The 19,926-nt window shown below is 42.2% G+C and overlaps 1 protein-coding gene across 2 annotated transcripts in view; it reads right to left on the reverse strand.

The window, feature by feature from the left end:
* Window positions 1-19,926, reverse strand: part of ARNT2 (aryl hydrocarbon receptor nuclear translocator 2) — a 177,392-nt gene that overhangs the window by 124,143 nt on the left and 33,323 nt on the right. For both annotated transcript variants that reach the window (XM_081290101.1, XM_081290100.1), the window contains exon 2: window positions 4,789-4,903. In XM_081290101.1, coding sequence (XP_081146227.1) covers window positions 4,789-4,903 — 115 coding nt within the window. The remainder of the gene's footprint in view (window positions 1-4,788; window positions 4,904-19,926) is intronic.

Genomic DNA, 19,926 nt, shown 5'->3' on the forward strand with positions numbered 1-19,926 from the left:
ACTTTAGTGATAAAACTGAAAGAGTTCTGGGACAATGAGGATGACCGGTCACCTCATTTTAGCAAAGACAGTCCTATTCTTTTCTTGATCTTCCAGGAAGCAGACATGGCAAGTGAACTGTGTGGGTCCCAGCTTGGCCAAGCTGGCTGGGGCTCAATCAAGCAGAGGGGATAAGAGAGAAAGAGATGGACCTAGGAGGGCACAGTGGTGCATACTTGTAACCCCAGTGACTCAGGGGGCTGAGTAAGGAAGACTGCAAGTTCAAGACCAGACTGGGCACATAAGGAGACCCTGTCTCAAAATAAATATTAAAAAGAGCTGGGAATGGAGCTGAGTAGAAAATAATCCCTGGGTTCAAACCCAGTACCAAATTAAAAAAAAAAACACAAGAAAAACACAGAAAAGAAAGAAAAAGAACAAGGAAAACAAAATGGAATGGCCCTGATCTGGGCCCTGGAGTTTTCTGAAGTCCACTGGGAACTTGGGAACCAGGATTTGCCTACGAAAAATTAGAAACCAAGAAACTGTGCCTCCTACCTGTGCATGTATGCAATCACAGTGTGCAGCAATCAGATTTAGGAATTTAGAAAAGTGTAAAGACCGAGATCCAACACAGAGATAAATTCAGACCCATATGATCATTCAAATTCTCAGGAAAATTCACCCTATCTGAAACAGTATTACCTGCTTATCGGCAACACAGACAAAAAATTGCAACCATCCTAAGGACACAAAGGGTCTCTCAGAGCAACACTTGCTGGTATCTTCTGTCACCACTTCCAATTCTCTACTTTAAATATAACTACAATAAACTACACTTATTTCTTCTGCTATAAAAAGCCTAAGTAAATCATCCTTTGTTTTATGTCTTTTATGCCTCTCTATTATACTGAAGCATCTGGATAATAAAAGAGAAAAATCAAAATATGACTTTTAAGCCCTATTGTATTCACTTTAAAGAGTTCAACACAATGAGTGGATGATATGAGTATTCAAAAGGTGAGCTGAAAATGTACCTGACTTCACTTCCCTGTCAAGGAGCCTAAATTTTTATCTCCATAACAAGCCAGGATATCACTTCTGAATATGCCATTAATTAGGAGGGAGTGATGTGAATCTCCCTCCTTAACTGGGGTTGTGTAATAATAATGCATCATCCAATATGAGTCATCAAATAGAATTCACTTATGTTCTAATGAGAAAGATAAAAGGTCATGTCAACAGGAGTGCTTCAACAGCAGTAGCAAAGGAGCATCCTGGGCCAGCCCAAAGATCCTGCTACAGACAGGTGCTAGAAAGCACTCTACAACAGCAATGCTGGTTTATAAGTGCTAACCAAGTGACACAACTGCCTATGTAAACATGCCTTTAATTTGAACACATTTTCATAGCTCATGGGGTTATTCAGGAGACCTTGGTGTATTGGCTGGATGCAATATGAATAATTTTCCTTCAGTGTTGATATTTTAGAAGCCTAACACTGGATTCCAACACAGAGAGACAGGACTGATATTCTCTGCCCTCAACTTCCACACTCCATCCCCATCAATGTCTAGCCTGGGCATAGGCACAGACCCTTACCCAATCATGGCTGCTCCCCCTAATATTAGAAACACTGCCTCTGCTCTGCTAAAGTCCCTGCTCCTGGCCATCCTCTCTGAGATCAGGGAGGTCACTGAAGAAATTCATTTCAGGTAACCAGTTTCAGCTCATCTCTCCCACTAATGTGCAACCACACTAGAAGGAATCTGAAATTTCTGAAACTTCACCTTGTGTCCCAACTTCCAGGACAGCATCAAGCCTGCTGGGACACTTCCTATGCAGGGCTGTCAGGGAAGCAGAAGAAAGTTCATCCAGGAAGGACCCACAGTGCTGGCCTAGCCATGCAGCCAGGAAGGTCCATAACCTTCAAATCATCAGTTCCACTTGGCTGCAAGAATGAGATATAGTGGGCTGGGTGATTCTCCTGGAAATTTGGGACATTTCTTTCAACCAGAGTAATCTGGTCAGAGTGGGAGATCTCATAAGGATCTCTCCCATCACCTCCATTTCTCTTTCTTCTTCTCCCTCTCTCCCTGTACCTCTCCAAGTGTGTTCCACAATCTTAGGGAGAGGAAGACGCCAGTAATAGGGAGAGTAGCAATAAATGTGGACCTTAGAGCAGAGCCCCGCTGTGGCGTCATCTGCTTTTTGATGAATGTGGCTTCTACCTGGATCTCCTTTGCACTGAGCTAATAAGTGGGTTTGGTTGAAGGGACTGTTATCAAAGCTTCCAGAGCCATGGTGGCTTCAATTACAGAATTTCAACAAAACATGTATAAAAATGTCAGATGCAAGAATTACTATGGAAACAGCTCTATAAAAACAGAGGTTCCTTTGCTAAAACACAGGATAAATCACTAAATCATGGAGGCTTAGCAAATGGAATGAATCTTCGTTTGCTTGCTCTTTCAATCCGATGGGGAGGAAGAAGGACCCTAAAAATGAGGACAACATTGGACAGGCTCTAGGGGAAGGTTAAGTTGCCTTTAAGAGGCTGTTCCCCCTCCTTGCCACTGGATGTGGTATCAGCGGGTGCTCCCATCCTCTGCAGACTCTTGATTCTTTTCTTGATGGTGTGTGTGTGTGTGTGTACACATGCACCTAAGAGAGAATGAGAGAGAGACCCAGAAGGAAAAGGGACAGCTCTGAGGAATTCTTTAAAAATGGGACTGAGTCCCTGGTCAAATCATTAGCTCAGGGAACAACCAGAAATCAGGGTATGGATGCTGGACTCAGGTCAGGAACGTGGAGGCCCAGGAGGAACACAGCCTTGGCTTATTTCAGCCCAGTTACTGAAGGAGCTGGCAGAAAGTCCCAGCAGAGGGAGGCTCAAAGACACCCTCCCACCCTCAAGCACAGAGAGAGGGCTCTTAGTTCTGAAAATATTGGGTTGCACCAGAGCATCTTTGCCTAGACTTGGGCCTGACCCAGCCTACTTCCTTCAACAGAGTCCTGAGCTAGCCTTTTCTAAAAAAGGACTTGGGTGATGGATAAAGCTTTCTCTATAGAATGCAGTTAGAGCACATAAACATTTAAAATAATTTTTATAAGACCTGGTGTTTTTTAAAAATCAATTAAAAATCTATATAATTGGGGCTGTGTTTGTGGCTCAGCAGTAGCACACTTGCCTGAAATGTGTGAGGCACTGCATTTGATTCTCAGCACTGCATATAAATAAATTAAAAATAAATAAATAAATAAAGGTCTGTCAACCATTAAAAAAATAAATTTATATGATCTATATACTGATACCACACATGCACATTCTTTTAGCAACCCAGACTCTGCTGAGCTTAGCACCCTGTTAGCAAGAATGGCTGGTTAAAATAGGAAGGTTGCTTTGCAGTGAGCCCCAGAGGCAAGCCACATCATTTATGACAGAGCTGATCTGAGGAGTTTTGCCTAGGGGCACCAACATTTCTCATCCCAGTTCTGCAAGTCCCTCTGCCAAAATAACGAAACTGAAAATGCAAAACTGGCTACATCAGCACCAAAAGTGAGCATGCTAAAGCAAGGTGAAGGTAGCCTAACTCTGAGTTCCAGTTCCTAGTCCTTTAAACCTTCTTAACAATCATGAAAATCTCAGGCCCCACCTTCAGACTATACCACACACACAATAGTCTATTTTACATTCTGAAATTATAGAGCTGAATATCTTTTTCTTCTTAGGCCCACTCAATCCCAGATGCTAATACACATCTATCTCTTGTCTCTGTCCCCTTTAAGAATCACACTGGTTTAAAGCAAACTCTCAGAATTAAATTATATCCCATCTGATTCAAATGTATGTCAAGATTATTGCACTGTCATGTGTAAATAATTAAAACAAAAAAATTTTTTTTTAAATTAATTATAAAATTTTTTAAAATGTTGGACCATTAAAAAATAGGTCCACCCCATAGGTGTTGGGCTATCAGAAGCATATTCTGCAGTAATAGTACAGTTGCTTTCCAGGGGAGCCCATGTATTACCAGAAGTTGCATTAAAAGTAAAAGTTGCTTTGACTTTGTGAGAAACCTTATTGGTCTAATATTTCACTGAAAATAAAATAGATTTGGTGCTGGAAAGGGGTTAAGTGATAACTGAGTCTGAAATGTCAGTAATGTTTTTTCTATAGAGTTGTGGTTGGTTGTTTGCTCTAATTCAGTGTGAGTAGTTGCAGTTTTTATCCTATCTGCTCAAAAGTGCTGGTCTTTCTGTCTCTCTCAGAACTGGCATAGTTAATAGCACTATTATTGTTCTCAACTTTATTAGCCAGTAATAGTATGTGATTCAAGCTGTCTAGACTTCAGACACAGACTTTAGCCAGTTATTCTGAAAGGAATTCTGTACATTGCCCACAAAAGATGGGCAGCCAGAGAAAATAATGGAGGGCTCCAGGGTGATACTTTGCAGCCCATAGGGCCTGGAACTCAGCTAACAAATCTGGCCTCAGAGCTTGTGGGGCAGGGGGGAACTTGTGGTGGTGAAGAGCAAGCCTCCTTGCCTGAAGAAGTCACAAGCAGGGTCACTAAGCACATTCCCACCACAAGGATAAGCAAACAGAAGTCCCCAGCTGGGTGCCAAGGCCCAAAACACTTAGAAGCAAATCATGTGCATATTTAGGAATCTTGCAAAATCTAAACAGGATGTGAGCTGCTGAGTTCTTATTCTACAGGAGGGGAAAAAACAATACTTTCCCAACAGGTCAAGATCATTGCTCAACATTTATTATGTCCAATTCCTGGAAATGCGGAGGCTGCTTACCCAGAACGCCGCTTTCCTCCACGGGCAGGCATGGCCCCTGCCATCCTCACCTGTCCAGTGGCCGCCATTGGGGCAACAGGCAATGTCACCGATCCAGGTATGTCTGAAGCCATTTCTAAAATTCAACAAAGACAAGAGGTTTTTGTCAACTCCAGGAAAACCCAGTATCAAGCAAGAAAAGCTGCTGAAAATTCCCAGCAGTACCACCTGGAAGACAGTTCAGGAGCTGGGTGCTGCAGTCACTCTACCCATCACAACTTATGTGACTCAGTGAGTCCTTCCTCCCTGTCTGGGTTTTGCCTTTTCCCCCTGGGCTGTACTCTCAAACAGTACTTGAATCAGTCATACAAGTGCTGGCGAGGATGCGGGGGAAAAAAGGTACACTCATACACTGCTGGTGGGACTGCAAATTGGTGCAGCCAATTTGGAAAGCAGTATGGAGATTCCTTGGAAAACTGGGAATGGAATCACCATTTGACCCAGCTATTCCTCTTCACAGACTACACTCAAAAGACCTAAAAACGGCATACTACAGGGACACAGCCACATCAATGTTTATAGCAGCACAATTCACATAGCTAGACTGTGGAGCCAACCTAGATGTCCTTCAATGGATGAATGGATTAAAAAAATGTGGCATTTATACATAATGGAATATTACTCAGCACTAAAAAGTAACAAGATCATAACATTTGCAGGGAAATGGATGGCATTAGAGCGGATTATGCTAAGTGAAGTTAGCCAATTCCAAAAAAACAAATGCTGAATGTCTTCTCTGATATAAGGGAGGTGACTCAAAAATGGGGTAGGGAGGAAGAGCATAAGAAGAAAATTACCTCTAGATAGGAAAGAGAGGTGGGAGGGAAAGGGAGGGAGAAGGGGAGTTGCACGGAAGATGGAAGGAGACCCTCATCATTATACAGAATACATGTATGACCATGTGAGGGGAAAAAAAAAGAAGTGTATCACCTTAGATTGGGTAGAGAGAAGTGAGGGGAGGGGAGGGAGGGGGGGATAGGAAGGACAGAAGAATAAAATAGACACTACTATTGCTGTATGTATATATGTGACTGTATGACCAATGTGATTCAGCAACCTGTACACTCAGAAAAATGAGTAATTATACCCCATTTGATTCAAATGTTTGATATATCAAGATCACTGTACTGTCATGTGTAACTAATTAAAGCTAATAATAATAATAATAATAATAATAATAATAATAATAATAATAATAATTTCATGAAGCTGGCACACACTTGTAATCCAAACAACTCAGGAGGTTGAGATAAGAAGATAGTAAGTTCAAGGCCAGCCTCAACAACTTAGTAAGACCCTCAATAACTTAACAAAACCCTGTTTCAAAGTAAAAAAATTAAAAGGGCTGAAGATGTAGCTCAATGGTAAAGCATCACTGGGTTCAGTACCCCCCAAAAAATTTTAAATAAAGAATTGGTGCAGCTTAGCTGCTTTCATAAGAGTCTCCTGGTCACCTAGAGATAGGAGGTATGATGTCTAGGAATCCAGACAGCATGGAGTCTGAGGGGAGGGGGCTGCAGCTAGTACCAATGACTGGCCCCCTTGATGGGGCAAACTCCCTGAAAGTCAGTATCCTGCCACAGCAACTGCTGGTGCTCTCTAACGCTTGCCCTGGAGATTGTGCTCAAGCAGAAGGCTGGTCCCCACCCTCGATCTGGACTCAGAACTCCCAAGTGTGGGAGCCCTGCCTGGCCGCTTTGTGCATGGGGCATTAAAAGCATCATGTCATGCTGCACAATGAGCCAGTAATGGCACCAGGATGATGTGCTCTGGCTCTCCTGAGCCAGGCCTTGGTGGGAAAAATATTTAAAAATAAGAATAATGGACACTGGACAAGGGTACCTGTCCTGTACAGGTTAACATTCATTTCTCATAAGCCAGACACTCTGCAAGCTTCTTGGAACCATGGTGAGCTTTCTTGATTTTGAAGATTCTCCTTCCTACTTTCTGGAGAATTCCTAAATTTAGGCAACCCTTTTCTCAGATCATTCCATGACAAGATAAACACTTTAAGCAGCTTGTCTGATTCTGTTCATTGTTCATGGGAATGACTTCCACAGTGTTCACTTTTCTTAGCTTAATTCTTACTGGGGATAGAAGGGAAGCAACAGTCTATAAAAATATATTTCAATAAAACATTTCAAGATAACAGCAGGAACTTGGGCCCCTGTTAGTAGAGAAGGAATGTCCAGTATGTTGAAAGTGGACACTTGGTGTAGTTATTGCTGTCTCCTTCCAGCAGAAACAGGGAGTCACATGACAGTGGCCTCACAGTCAGGTCCAAAGACATTGTGTTTAATAAACACATTTGAAGGTCAACTTGAACTATTCCACTCAAACACTCAAATCTCTTTTTTCTTTCTTTTTTTTTTCTCCAGTCCTGGGATCAAACCTAGGCAAGTGCTCACCACTGAACCGCACCCCTAGTCTTTCACTCAAAAGTGAAAGGTGCAGGGTGCAGTGGGGCACACCTGTAATCCCAGTGACTCGAGTAGCACAGGGGGAGGATCACAAGTTCCAAGCCAGCCTCAGTGATTGAGCAAGGCCCTAAGCAACTTAGTGAGACCCTGTCTCAAAATAAAAAGGGCTGAGGATATGGCTCAGTGGTTAAGCATCCCTGGGATTAACCCCCCAGTACCAAAAACCAAACCAAACCAAAACAAAACTGTTGAAGAAGAATTTTGTAATACTAATAAACAAAATATTAATTCAGCCACTCTGCTATGTTCACAAAACTTTGAGAACAATTACAATCTTGTTTTGATTTTAACGAGTGTATGCATTGAAAAGAACTCAAGGAAAAATCCCTTTGTAAAAGTCTTTCCCCTTTAGAAAATGACTGCACTGGGTTTGTGACAGTGGACAGTTTGTGACAATGATGACCTAACAACCTTACCATCTGCCTGCTTCTGATGAGAAATTTATATGTATATAAAATTGTTTTTCTTCTGAAGTGGATGTTAAAACATGCTGTGTCCATTAAGACCCACTGCTACTAGAAAAAGCAGGTGAAAGTGAAAGTCACCACTTCCTAATTTCCACAGAAGAGCAGACATAAGATTCTCCAGGAAAAAAAAAAATCAGTGAGTTAGCAAAAAGCTGTGCATTTACTCCTTTTCTGGATATACCAATGTCCATTAAAAACACACTGAGAAATTCTATGTAAAGAATTGCATGTAACTCTGTTTGATCCAGCATATCATCAATGTCTGTATTTGTGGAAACTTTAAAAATTTTGTACCTGCCAAGTTAATGTTTCACACGATATTAGTTTCAGTATGTTAAAGCCAGCTACCCCACCTTTGAGTTAAGGAAATTCTAGATTGGAATTGATCTTAGCCATTGACTCCTCTGTCCCAATTGCCCTCCAGCTCAGGGCTGGCAGGCAATATGTAGTTTGACAAAAAGGACATACACTTGTTTTTATTTTGGGAAAACAAAAAATGCCAATTGCTTTTGTAATACTAATAGGGGATGGACAGACATGAGTGGAGGGAAAATGAGGTTAATGGGATAATTCTATCAATGGGAACTACAGTGCTGATCCCCACACAGTTTCACTTTTAAAAAGCAATTTACCTGCAGCCCTGTCTGGCTTAAGTCGACAAGATATGTTACATTCCTAAGCAAATGACCTGTTGTCTGCAGAAGAAATGCAGGCACAAAACTCAGTCAAGAACAACACAAGTTACCCTGTGGGGGTGGGGGGCAGTGGTGACCCTTATGCAGACCAGATCCCAGAACTCAAAGAGATAAGGATAATTCCCCCTAACCTCCTATAAGAAGAGGTTCTATTTAGAACTGGTCAGCGTGGGCCAAAATGACCTTCAGTTGTCATGGCAGTGGGGATTTGAAAGTCTGACGTCATCGTTAGTCAAAAGTCAAGAGGAGAACCTCAGCAGGACTCTGGAAACCTCCCTGGGATCCTCAAAACGCTGGAGAGCAGGAGAGGCACACCCCCCTCTCCCCTCTGAGAGGACTTACTCTCCCTTGACAGTGTCCCTTTTTTCCCTTTCCCATTCCTTCTAATGAACTCAGCCTGCTACCCTGAGCAACATGTCTGAGATCTTTCTGACCTGTTCCCAAGAATCAGAGACATAGGGGGCCTTCATGCTGCTTCAGTTTTCCAGAAGGTCCCTGCCCTATAACAATGCAAGTTGCAGAAAGTGAAATTCCCCAAAGTGCTGACTTGAAGGGCAAAGGATGGGGAATACTGAAGATCCAATCCTTTCTTAGATAGAGGGGGACACAAAGCACAGAGAGATTAGGTGACTTGCAGGCACATTAGACCTCATTCTGCTCTCTGGCTGCTCCCTGTGGGTAAGTGGTAAGTCTCATCTGCCCAGCCAAAGAGCCAGCTTCCTGAAAGTAGCCCCACACCAGCCTGCCTTTGACTCATGCACTGTGCACATCCCAGTATTCTCCAAGCTTGATGCAAGGTTCCATGTGTAAGTTGACAGCTGGACACGTGGAGTTTCTACCATGAAGAAATTTTACACTTACTTACATGGAGTATAATGTGCTCGGAGAGAACTGTCTTCACATGTGATAGGCATTTGCCATAAAGCCAATGGGATACGAGAAGGAGAGCAAGTGAGCTTAATATACAAATGTACTGACATGATTTGAAAAGGAGAGGCTCATATCTAACCCCAGCCAAGGGGGCTAAACAACCGATATCTGAAAGTGGTGGCTCATACCTCCAATATCCTTGTAAGGCATTTCTTGAGTAACATTTCTTTCTAATTTGATTGCTTCTTTTGTAAACTGCACTTGTATATCTTGTGCTCATTCCTCTACTAAGATTTGGAACATCTTTCTTATCTTTGTACAATCTCTTATAATAAATTGGAACTTTGTCCTATTTCCTGAAAATATTTCACAATACTTTTTCCAATCTGTTGCTGTCTTTCAAGTTGAAAGATTCTTTTTAATACTATAGAAAGCTTTAAGAAGTAGAATTAAGAAGACAAGATCAATTGACCTAACCCCATTTATTCAGAAATCCTGCCTTTTTCCCATAAATTTTGTTGATGCTCCCTCTATGCTGTATTTTATTTACACATGAAAGTGTCTGTCTCTAGCATATCTATTTCCTTCTCAATTACCTAGTTATGCATCCTTGCTCCTCTACTGTACTTCATAACACACTTAGGGATGAAGTTTCACTACTCCCTACTCTCAGAAATCTTTGCTCTCCTTTTTAATATATTCTTCCATTTAAATTTTGACTTAACTTGATGAAGATATTAAATTTAACACCCTTGCAATTAAGTCTCTTTCGAGAGCTGGGAATTCATTGAGGGAACACTGACCTTTTTACAACATTGTGAATTTTTAACCACTAATTGACATATGCCTATAACTAACTGAAGATTCCCTTTTCAGCTCAGTAAAGTTTTTGACTTTCATCATATAGGTTTCTGGAGTTCCCCATTTGGTTTGTTTCTATGTATTTTGTGTCATTATATGCGATATTATATGTGCTGTGTGTTATGATCATTGCTACTAAAGTAAACATGATCTTTTCCCATCTTATTTTCTAACTGGTTAGTAGTCTATGAGGCTTGAAGTAATTGATTTGACCAGCAACTAACATAGGTGTTGCCCTCCTCTCCCTCAATGTTCTAGGTATTGTCCTTTTGAAATTTACATGTCTGGTAAAGAGAATTTGGGGTCATTATCATGTTTCCTGCCATTTTACCAGATTCCCTTATTTGTTCTGATAATTTTTTTTCACTAAATCTTCTAAATTTTGTGCTTCCAAATCCTATTGATGACAACATTAATACTTTATTAATATTTTCTCCTTTTTAATAGTTGAAGGCTCAATTTCTTTTTCTTTTTAAAAAAAATTAATATTTATTTTTTAGTTGTAGTTGGACACAATATCTTTATTTTATTTTTATGTGGTGCTTACGATCAAACCTAGGGCCTCACACATGCTAGCCAAGCGCTCTAGCGCTAAGCCACAACTCCAGCCCCTCAATTTATTTTTCAAATCTTATTTTGTTGGCCATAGTGTCCAGAATGACATTCAGTAGTAAATGAATTATAATGGGCTAAGAGAAACACCCAAGGACTTTTCAGTCAAGCATTCCTAGTTTCAAATCACAACTCAAACATTTTAATGTATTTGAGTGACTGGACCACTCTAGGGCAAAGTGTTATAATCTGTACCCTACAAAATGTTCATAATCTGTACCCTGCAGGGACAGCTTAAAAATTAAGGATAATATGTGTGAAGAGCACATATTTGGAAAAAATAAATACTCAAGCAACAATAATTAAAATTGCAATTATGGCAAGGATTAGTGACCTTGGGATGTGAAGACAATGGCAGGTGGTCTTGCTTGGTCCTTGAATTTAACTGAAATAAGATGCTGATGAAAGATAGAGATTCTTTATGATGTCAAGAAAATCTGCTCCTCTGCTTCCTTTTTAGTTTATTTAAGGAATTGTGAGAAATAGAAAGTCTGGTGGTCCATTTTGAGAATGTAGTATTTAGTCTTATTTGGGATGTAAGATCCAATTGTAGCCATTTTAACCATAGCCCTTCCCTCTGCTGTCCCTGGTTTTAAATTAGCCAGTTACGTAGATTGTAACCTGAGCTCCTCCTATCAGAGCAAGGGGCAGTGCTGGATTAGGGATAAAAACAGGTAGACTGTTTCCCAAACGTACTTGCTAGCCAATTTGGTAGAACACCCTTCTGCAGAATCAGAGTTTGCCTTGCTGAGCTACTTCCAAATGCATGTTTGATTCCTTACAGCATCCTGGCATTTCTAACAGAATAGATGTCTCATTTCATCAAAAGTCCTGTTGATAACTAAAACAGTGTTCTAGATACTGAAAAACCAAAGGGAAGGTGCAATCTATGAGGCTAAAATTTATATTAAAGGTTACATGTTTTCTCTAAGGTTGATTTTTAGGAGCTACCCGTAATAAATGTAAACAAAAGTAAAATCAGGAGAGGCCTCTCTCCTCTGTTGTCAGTGTCCATATCCATCTAAGTGGGATACACACTTTCCCTGGGAAAGTGATCACCTGTTTCCCAAATCTGTAGTTCTTTTTTTTTTTTTTTTTTTTTCTGTGACTCAAGTGCAAGCAAGCAAAGCTCCTGGGATTGCACCCTGAGAAGGTCCCTGGCCAGGTCAGAGGTGGCAGTCTCAAAGGCAGGGCCTGGTGTCAAATGGAACAGAGAAGCTGAACCATTCAGGGGAACAGTTGTCCTGTAAGTATAGTGTCAATTTGCTCCAGGGTCTCTGAATTTCACTCTGAAACAAAGAAAAGGGGAAATCTGGCCACTACACTGCATAGCAAGGAAATCATGCCTCAGACCCCACTGGTGGCTGTCACATTCTGCAGCTGGGTACACGAGGATGGCCCTCCTGGAAGACAACTCTTCAATATCAATAAAAATACATTAAAATGTCCAGATATATCAGGGAGGCTGAGGCAGTAGTATGGCAAGTTTGAGGCCAACCTCAGCCACTTAGCAAGACCCTCAGCAACTTAGTGAGACCCTGTCACAAAAACAAAAAAAACATAAAAAGGGCTAAGGATGTTGCTTAGTGGTTAGATCCCCAGTACCCCCACACACACCAAAAAAAGGTGCACACACAGAGATGCTAACAAAACTTTGCCATTTTCTTACTATGAGGAATTAAAACACTTCTGTGATTCTGATTTTCTAGTTCTATCTCATAGCAGTGCACAAAATGCAATGGTGGGGCACTGTGTGCAGGGAGAGCAGCTGTTTTAGGCCTCCTGACCGCTCCTGAAGTGCCAGGAAGTGGGCCCCTATGAAACTGAGAGCAACTTGTTCATGCTGAAGGGTCGTCCCGGGCCGTCTAGCACAGGCTAACTTAGTCAGCACATGTATATTTCCTGCTTTTCCCTCTCCCCAAAGCCTTCCAACATAAAAATTTTTAAACAGTTTCTTCTATCTTCCTTCAAAGCTGGCTTTGAATAAAACCTATTTTCCTACCAATTTGACTCTGAATATTTATTTGTGAAGTGGTGAGCCATGTAGCCTGGCCTCTTCTGCCTTGTAATACTCCCTGTCCACAACTGTTGAAAGAAGGGGCAGCCTGAGATTGAGGGCCTCTTCCCTCCCCACCTCTTGCTGCCTCACTAAGGTTCTGCCAGCAGGCAGGCCCACCCACACCTCAGGGAAGTGGTCAGCAGAGGGCACAGCTGTGCTGAGCTGTGAGCCTCACCACACATCTCTTCTCAGGGCTTCATACACATAAACTATACACGCTACACAAACACACACACACACACACACACACACACACACACCACATGCATGACATGTACATACATGCCACACAAAACACACTCCCTGCACCTGACACAGAACTTTTTCTCTCACTGGCAAGGAAGCTCACACCTGAGAGCCTCACCTGAGAGAGAAGAGAGTACTTGAACCTGACACAGTGCACACACCCTTCAGAAGCTGCCTTGCCCAGTGCCAGCAGGGAACCCAGAAGTTCTGGATCAGTCATCAATCCCCTTGACTCCACGTGCTTGTGGGCAGGCCCAGCAGAGTCTGGCAAGGGGTGCAACTTTGAAAGGAGTGCGAGGGTCAGGATCTTTGCCTTGACTTTTCTATGCAGATGAGGTACTGCCACAGTTGGCAAGGAGGGGCACCTGGTGCCGCCTAGAAACTTGAGTACATCCTATGACAATACCACCCTGCATCAAGTTCAAATCAACCTTAGAAAAAGATGTGGAATTTTCCACTGCTCAAGCAAGTCTGTAATTGTGGCACAGCAATCCTGCCCCACCTTGAGGAGCAAAATGCCACCAAAGAACTGCCTATCCTCCAGGCCTCCTCTTTCTCCAGTCAAACTTGGTCCCCATCACTAGAGAACCACCATCCTAACATCTAGTGAAGGCACATAGTCATTCTTCTTCCCCCACCTTCTCTGTGGATTGTGGCTCTCTCAGTCCCACTTTGAGCATCCCTCCTGGTTAACCAGGCATTATGTTTTTGGTCTCCTGACTCATGTTCCTCCTTCCAGGTTTCATTTGCCAGTTGCTGCTCTACTTCCAGATGCCAAGGCATCATATACAGTCTTATTTCTCTATGTTCTCCCCTGGGTGACCACTCAGGCATGGGCCATCAATGTTGTCTCTTTGCTGATGATTCCTAAACCCAGTCATCAATTCTCACCTTTTTTTTTTTTAATCGAAAATTTCACTTCTTTTTTTTAAAGAGAGAGTGGGGGGGGGTGAGAGAGAGAGAGAGAGAGAGAGAGAGAGAGAGATTTTTTAATATTTATTTATTTATTTTAGTTCTCCACGGACACAACATCTTTGTTGGTATGTGGTGCTGAGGATCGAACCCGGGGCGCACGCATGCCAGGTGAGCGCGCTACCGCTTGAGCCACATCCCCAGCCCAGTTCTCACCTTCTATAATCTCTCCACCTTCTAGGTTCTGCTGTGGCCTGCCTCATAAAACACCCCCACCTTCAGTCTTCCTACACCCTATCATTGACCCTCCTATTGAGTTCCCCCTTGGAAGCCAGATGGGATAAGCCCAGCCCTTCTGTCCTCTTAGCACAATGCAAAGTTCCCTGCCATGATCAACCAGTTCCAGTATGGTCAGTCTGCTATCTGCCTCTCTTACCCACACCTCCAGCTCCAGCCACACTGCCCGGTAAGTTTATTGAGCATACCATGTTCCCTCTCAACTCAGGACCTTTGCAAATGTTATGTCCTCTGGCAAGGAAGCTGCATCTCCCTACAGATCTAGTTGCTCCCCAATTTCAAGTGCAATCCTTCTATAATGATCTCTTCGCTATTCACTCCTCAGTCATTTACATTCTGCTCAAATATCCCTTCTCAAGGAGGCCTGTTTCCATCAGCCCCCTCCTCCCCAGCATGGGACTGGTTCCTATGACATGGGCACTATACCTGTTCTTCTCCTGTGAATGAAGGCAGGCACAGCAGCCCAGGTGGAAGACAGGGCCAGGATGGCGGAGCTCAAAGAGGAATGCAATGATGTCACTGTCTCAAAATCGTGGTGTGTCATCTTCAGGGTCCCAAAAGGGAAAATTCTCAAAAACCTTGGTCACCTGATCCTCCTACACTGCACAGTGCAAAAAAAAAAATTTCTAGAGGAGGCAGAAACATATGGTTGGGCTGGTGGTGTATTTACATCTACCATGCCACACATACTCTGTACATGGGAACTTTTGGAGTAAGGTACACACACAAACATTCACACCTTCCTGGGTCATTTATTCATGGGGCCACACACCCAGCAGGAGTCTGTTTCCAGTTTTCACTTCGTCCCTATCAGACTCAATTTCTCCATCTAGAAATGTAGTTATTCAGATGCTCCTTTCTTTTGCTAGGGTGCTGTAAACAAATGGGCAGTGTTTGTAAAGCTCTTGTTTTGAGCCAGGGGTTGGTTGTGCAACAGGAACAAACTAAGGGACCGGATGTAAGACAGTGTGAGGCTGACATGTGTCCAGAGAGCTGCCTGCTGTGGGAGAGGAACTGGGTTATGAGGATAACTGGGGAGATCTAAGAAGGTTTTCTGGAGGAGGCCACAACTGTGCTAACCTGGCAACAGGCTACAAAAATGCTACAATGCTATAGGACTAAAGCACAATATAAAAGATGTTCTTTCCTAAATGAATTCCTTTGACTGCTCCAGCATTTCTTAGCAGATGCCAGCTCACTTGAGGAGTTATGCATTCTTGTTCCCTTTAGCCACTGGAGCTTGCTTCCTGGCCTTTTACCCCAGGTGCATCTCCATACAGATCTAGTTATTCCCCCACTTCAAAGGCAACCCTCTTCTAATGCTCTCTAATCAGCGTTCCTGATATCACCAATGGCAAATGAACAAATAAAAACATCTGTAACCACAGCAGTCCAACCCCAAATGCAAATATACCACCAAGAAGCTGTCTTCCATTACACACAGGGGGAAATGACTGCCTGCTCTTACACAAAGTTGCAATGAGGTTTTGAGCTCATTCTAAAATCAGTACAAGCTAAGGATTTTACAAGCTTCACCATAGCACAGAAAACATATCTGGCTTATGATGCAGCATCTAGCTACAGATCATTCTACATTTCAAATGCAGACATATTGTGAGCAATTTCTATAATACGACGTAGGAAGGAAAAACCTGGGGAAAAATGTGAAACTTGAGAGCATTAAGATGAAGGAAGAGAAGGAAATGAAAAAGGACATTTTGTTCTAAGCCTGCTATTTCATGTGAATCCAAATAAGGGAAATATTCCTTGATATTCACATTGGAAAAAAAATTAATGACATGCAAACTTCCATAATACAAACACATATACTATTTTAATGATCATCCAATAAATGAAAAATCACAATGTTCCCTCCACGGGTGGGAGAGGAGCAAGGAGAGGCAGCTAACCAAGAAAAAATGCTCTCCTCAATATTCGGCTCTCTTAGAACAATTCTCTTCACAGAAAGCACATCAAATACCACAACCCTACCTTTTCAGAGGGATTAAACAAAGATCTTTCTTCCTTGTGACCAACACCTTCTTAGGAGAGTCTGTTATCCGTGTAGAAGGAATGTCAGAAACCTCTGGGAGGAAATGTAGCTGCATTTGTATTCTGCTCAGAAGATGTCATCACAGCTCTGTTTACCTTAACTGTGGACCATGATTCAGCCGTGACAACTGTCTTGCATACTGATCAATTTATTTGCAGCAAAATTTCTAGCATTAACTGCTTAGGTTCTGAAAAACTGGTTACTCAGATTTCTTGTGCAGTTGTAGCAGATATACATTTGGAATATCTAGACTGTTATCAAAATGATTCAGTGAAAGACCATAAAGGATTTTCCTGAAGTGCTAGCAAGGGAGGGTCCCTTCTACTTCAGGATAAAGGGAGAGCAGGCAGTTCCCAAAGGTCCTCCTCGGCATTGGATTTTTTTTTTTTTTTTTTTTGTAATACAATGTGCAGAAAAATCATTAGATTGGGAGTCTGGGGACTCTGTGTCCAGATCCTTGCTAGGTTTTAACCAGCTGTGTGGTGCTCTATGAGACATCCCTATCCCATAGGCAGGATGGCCCTGTAGCTCTGCAATTGGGCAGAGGTAGCAGAATTATGAAAGGAATGGCTGCTAGACCCAGGGAGGGAGGGACAGGCCAGGTCCTACCTCCTCCAGATGCCGTCTCCATCCTGGACACTGAGCCCTGGCTGTAGACCTGAGCCCTCCTAGCAGACAGGCTTTGACAGGGAATAGGAACCAGTCCGAAGGCAGCCCGGAAGAGATATCCTGAGATGGATGGTGTAGGCAGAGCCCTGGCTCCCTGGGTCCCACCATGCACTGAACTGTGCCCTTTTGAATCCACCATATTCCCACCAGTGTACAGTTTCCTTTGCCACCCTGCTAGCTGAAGACCCAGCATCTCTGTGTTGGACTTTGTAGAATGGTGAACACCACACATCCAGCAAGAGGTACCAGAAGCAGGAAGTAAAATGGGGAGGTCATTGTCAAGGTTATGATTCTGGAACAAGGCAATATTCATTCAACATGGCCTACTCAGTGAGATGAGAGGAATAGAACCACAAGACTAACCACAATGGGACCCACCCATGAGCTGTCTCATGCTTAAGTCAAATCTAACACCCTAACAACCAGACTATTAGGGGAAAGCAGGGGTCATCAGCCATATATAAGAGAGAACATAACACCTGAGCTTGGTGTCTGGGTACAGACTGCCTCTGAAAAAGTTATGGCCTACCAACGCCTAAGCCCAAGGAATCAGGGGCCCAGTTAAATAGGAGAGGCCCTGGGAGAAAAAGCAAGGGATGGATTGCTGGTGGGAGGGTGTACAAGGGGTTCAGAGCTCAGATGCTCCAGGTTCAAAAAGACACAGCCCATGGATGGAGAAGGGTTCAAATGTTGTATGGAAGAGAACCTGCTAATGAGACAAAATTGCCAGACTGAATGAGAGCCCTTGAGGGAGAAGGAGAAATAAACCATCTTCAAGTGCCCGAAAGACCCCCCTTATAAAAGGGAAGAGGCAGTTTTTGATTACTGCAAAGGCCTCCTCACAATGTTTAAGTATATGAAAGGTAAAGGGGAAAAAATGCATAATCCAGATGCATGTTGACCATACAGATACAGTCTAAAGTTGAACAAAAAACAAATGAATGAGTGGAGAATGGGATAGACAGCAGAATACATCAGTCACTAGAAAGGCAATTTGTAAATCAATGGAAATGTAACTGATGTGACACAGCAATCTGTATACGGGGTAAAAATGGGAGTTCATAACCCACTTGAATCAATCTGTGAAATATGGTATATTAAGAACTATGTAATGTTTTGAACAACCAACAATAAAAAAAAAAAACAAATGAATGAATGTGTCTGATGTAAAACAGAAAAGCTAATAAATTATGGAATATATATAAAGAGATAAGAACCACTCAGCCATTAAATATCATAATTTCAAAAGAATAGGACTACAAAAAAATGCTAAGGGTAAGTCAGTAGAGCAGGATACAAAATCTGATGCAAACTAATTTGTCAGAAATCCATCAGAGTTTGGTTGCAGCCACCATATTTGCCTAAAACCTATTAGTTGGCCTCAGCTTCTCTGTTATCGTTTGGATCTGAAATATCCATCATTTAGTCACCAGCCTATGGCACTATTGGGAAGCGATGGAGCCTTTAGGAGGTGGGGCCTATGAAGAGGAAGTTAGATAGTTGGGATGTGCTCTTGAAGGGAATATTGGGCCCTATCCCTGCCCTCTCTTTGCTTCCTAGCTGCCATGAGGTAAGCAGCCTCCTCTGCCCCACTCTCCCACCATGATATACTGCCTCGCCACAGGCTCAAGGCATCAGGGCCAAGTGACCATGGACTGAAACCATGAACCAAAATAAACCTTTTCTACTTTAAGCTGTTTATTGTAGGTACTTTGTCACCGTGAGTGAAAATGGACTGACCTATTCTGAATGAATGCCTTGCCTTTGAAAGAATAAACAGTCAAATGACTATTTCAACATCATTCTGGCACCCTGAATTTATATACACACACGAGTGATGATCATGGACATGCAGGTCACCATTACATCAAAATGTACTGTATTAAACACCAATACTACAAACAACACATGCCACCTGAACCTATTGTTCATGTCTGAATACTCACTTTCAAATATAAATATGCATTTTAGATGTACTTGGATTGAAAATCTCCTTAATGGGTGGTATGTTTCTATACTCTCAATCAGATAGTTTGTAAATATAAAAGTATCATTGTAAGAGCAAAATGCACAATAATTGAAAGCCATTAATTTTATGTGCAAAAAAATTATTAAGAACTTTAACAAATATTCAAATGTAAAAGGAAATGGTGCAATGAAACAAATATGAGAACACATTAGGTTGCTCCCTTTACAAAGATGTCATATACTTTGTAAACCAAAACAGTGTATCAAACCAGAAATAATATTACAAAGCAGAGTAAAATACATTATTAGAGAATATAATAACCCAAATCTTTGTTAAATCTTTAAGATTTAACATTTTTATTTGTTTGTATTTAGACCACAAATCTTTCAAGCTATAGTCATATTTGAACATTTCATATCTTTACAAGGGTTGAAAGCCACAGCCAAGTCGGGATGGCGCCTAGCATTTTGCCAGGAGTGGTTGAGAGGTGACGCCAGCAAGCTATTAAGATGATGATGATTAAGTTAAGCTGTGTATAATTGCTGTGACTGGATGATGCTGGATTGAAAGAGGCTGTGTATTCAGTTGTATATAGACCCCTGCTGTCTGGCAATAGGGCAGCTCCCCCCAGCTACTTTTGAGTTCTCACTCGAAGCCAGGGAGAGAGCTGAGAGAGTTCCCAGGGAGTGCGTGTGGAGTGCCGGTGGAGTTCGGGCAATAAAGTAGTTCCTGTTTGAACCTACAAGTGCCTCTTGGCTGCTCGGTTATTTTGTGCCCAGCCAGACTGTGGCAACAAGAATGAATTAATAGGCAGCTTTGTCAAGCTTGCTACCTCAAAAATTTAAAGGGGGCAAACACTTCAGGATCACACTGTAAAAACTGATGTAAATAATTGTCAACCCAGATATA

This window comes from Spermophilus citellus (genome assembly GCF_964194105.1).
Source record: "Spermophilus citellus genome assembly, chromosome: 4".
NCBI classification, from domain to species: Eukaryota; Metazoa; Chordata; class Mammalia; order Rodentia; family Sciuridae; genus Spermophilus; species Spermophilus citellus.